Here is a 2,995-nt window from a genome sequence, read left to right on the forward strand (position 1 = left end):
ATCTTTAAAGTTAGGTTTCTCTAGAGTGATATCTCTTTCATCATTTGGCGGCAGCTTATTTTTATTTTGTACAGTCTAGTAAAAACTAACTGAAAATTATTATAAGAATATAAATAAGTTTCATCTAAAATTAATTACTCATGGGACTAAATTTTATTATTTTCTATCTGTATATAAATTTAATTTTTCTACACACAGAAACAAATATGAATTACAATTTTAAAATTCATTAACTAGTATTATATCAAGTATTAATTGGAAAATTGCTACAAATACCACATTCATAGTATCATTTTTCATGGCTACAATAATCACTTTTACCTTCACTTCTAATGAAAAGTAAAATACACTTATACGCTTACAGTTAACTAATCTAGATTTAGAGTTTAGAGTTGAAGGGTGGAGTAGGGTTTTTGGAATATGAAATTTTAGGATTCTAATAAATATATAAATAAAGACTTAAAAATATATTATTTTTTTAAATAGTTTCAAACATAATTTTTGATTTTCATAATGAAAAATGAAAAATTGAAAAAAAATAAACTAAAATTCGAAAAAAAAATTATAAAAAATTTCGAATTTGAAAAAGTATAATTCAAAAACATAATTTTTTTTTTATTTTATTTTTACCTTTTTTATTTTTTTTATTATTTAAATAAGATTTTATTATATATATAGAGAACAAGAGTATAAAAGTCTTTTGCCACTTAATGAAAAATATATTTTTAAAAATGTCACTTTAGTGATGGTAAAGATGAAAAGTGGTACCACAAAAATGGTAAACATAAAATTTCTCCGTATTAATTTGCCATTACAATCAAACTAACAGCACTTCATAAAAGAAATAGACATACAACAATACTGTATAAAAACTATTTTTGTCAAGTCTATTGCTAAACAATTAGATTTTGTTCCTTTAGATTCTTACCATTCACCAACTAGAGTTGACAGATTATTCTTCCAGTTTAGTCAAGATTTTTTTAAATGAAGTCGATTATGAACCGAGCTGATCTTTAATCCAAATGGCAAATTCAAAGTAAACAAGTTACGCTGAAAAAAATAAAATAAAACAAATGTAATAAAGTCTTACAAAGTTGTCATTTCAGACAAACAATAGGGTCAGCATCGTAAATAAACGCCGAATAAATAAAATAAAATAAAAAGAAAAGAAAAGAAAAACGCACAAGCTTGTCGGTTTGCGTGCAAATCCTCTGTTCCACAATTTCTTCTTTCTTTTATTCTTCCCCCCCTCTCTCTCTCTCTCTCTCTCTGTTCTTATTAAGCTCGGACAGCGGACACGCATCACTTAAACTCTCACCCCCCCCCACCTCTTTCTCTCTCCTTCACTCTCTCACTTAACCACACAAACTCTCTCTCTCCTCTGTCTTTTAATTCCGTTTAAATTGTCATCAGATTCTTGAAAATAAACTTCTCAGCTTGGCTTCAATAATTGTACCGAGTGTGTTAGAAGGCTTATTATGTGTCCTCAATTCTGATAATGCTTACTTCATCCAGTTAGTGTTTCTCGTCACTCTGTTTTCCTAGAAGAATCTCTCAAAATTCTCAGATCTTCTGAATCTTTCTTCTTTCTCTCTGTTCTTATAAACTTTTTATTTATTTATTTTTAAACTTCTCATCTTTTTTTCTTTTGGGTTCTTTTATCCAAAATTCTCAGAATCCACATGTCGGATTTGGTCTTTCGCTACAAGCCACGACCATAGAATCTTCTTTGTCCGAACCAAAAAACAAAAAAGACTTTCAATTTACGTTTCTCTTAAGAAACTGAAACATAAACAGACGGACTTTCCTAAGAAAAAACAAATAATTAAAGAAGAAGAAAGTTTGAGAGTTTGGAGAAGATGGAGATGGCGGTGGCGAATCACCGAGAGAGAAGCAGTGATAGCATGAACAGACATCTAGACAGCAGCGGCAAGTACGTCAGGTACACGGCTGAGCAAGTCGAGGCCCTGGAGCGTGTCTACGCCGAGTGTCCTAAGCCGAGCTCGCTCCGGAGACAGCAGTTGATCCGTGAATGTTCCATCTTGGCCAACATCGAGCCTAAGCAGATCAAAGTCTGGTTCCAAAACCGGAGGTAATATACGATTTTGGACCACTTTGTGGGACTATTAGTCCTTTTTGTCTGCTTGCTTTGCTCTGACAAAGTTTCCTGTCTAGTGGGTTTGTTGTGAAGGACCAGATTTGGATCCAGAGCTAATTATCTTGTTTATGTTTGGTTTAGGTGTCGAGATAAGCAGAGGAAAGAGGCGTCGAGGCTACAGAGCGTAAACAGGAAGCTTTCGGCTATGAACAAGCTGTTGATGGAGGAGAACGATAGGTTGCAGAAGCAAGTTTCTCAGCTCGTCTGTGAAAATGGATATATGAAGCAGCAGCTTACTACTGTTGTATGTTAAAAACTTCTTTGGTTTGTAATGTTTTCTTAAAAAGTATCAATTAAGTGATTTGACTTGATGTTGTGTTGTTCATCAGGTGAATGATCCAAGCTGTGATTCTGTGGTAACAACTCCTCAGCATTCGCTTAGAGACGCTAATAGTCCTGCTGGGTAAAGCTTTTCTTTTTTTTTGTGAATTTGTAGTGACGTTTCTTGCCTTTAATGAGTTGGTTTTGGTTTGTTAGACTGCTCTCGATCGCAGAGGAGACATTGGCAGAGTTCCTATCCAAGGCTACAGGAACTGCTGTTGATTGGGTTCAGATGCCTGGGATGAAGGTTAGAGACGTCTCTTGTCATTACTTATTGTGTTTTCCTTGTTGATGTGTAATATTGAAATGTGAGATGTCTTTGTGTGTGTTTTAGCCTGGTCCGGATTCGGTTGGCATCTTTGCTATTTCGCAAAGATGCAGTGGGGTGGCAGCTCGAGCCTGTGGTCTTGTTAGTTTAGAGCCTGTCAAGGTAAGAAAGAGCCACTCAAACTTATTAGTGTCAAACATGTCACATTGTTAAACCAGTTTGGTGTTGTTGTTTTTTTTTTTTTTTGG

At 34.0% G+C, this 2,995-nt stretch overlaps 1 protein-coding gene across 1 annotated transcript in view; it reads left to right on the top strand.

Annotated features, from left to right (window-relative positions):
- The first annotated feature begins 1,302 nt into the window (after window positions 1–1,302).
- LOC106318211 (homeobox-leucine zipper protein REVOLUTA) overlaps window positions 1,303–2,995 on the top strand; it is a 4,835-nt gene continuing 3,142 nt past the window's right edge. Inside the window, exons 1-6 of the mRNA XM_013756089.1 lie at window positions 1,303–1,514; window positions 1,676–2,092; window positions 2,240–2,402; window positions 2,488–2,561; window positions 2,636–2,726; window positions 2,814–2,909. Coding sequence (XP_013611543.1) covers window positions 1,860–2,092; window positions 2,240–2,402; window positions 2,488–2,561; window positions 2,636–2,726; window positions 2,814–2,909 — 657 coding nt within the window. The 5' untranslated portion in view covers window positions 1,303–1,514; window positions 1,676–1,859. The remainder of the gene's footprint in view (window positions 1,515–1,675; window positions 2,093–2,239; window positions 2,403–2,487; window positions 2,562–2,635; window positions 2,727–2,813; window positions 2,910–2,995) is intronic.

The sequence above is a fragment of the Brassica oleracea genome, chromosome C9 (genome assembly GCF_000695525.1).
Source record: "Brassica oleracea var. oleracea cultivar TO1000 chromosome C9, BOL, whole genome shotgun sequence".
Lineage (NCBI taxonomy): Eukaryota > Viridiplantae > Streptophyta > Magnoliopsida > Brassicales > Brassicaceae > Brassica > Brassica oleracea.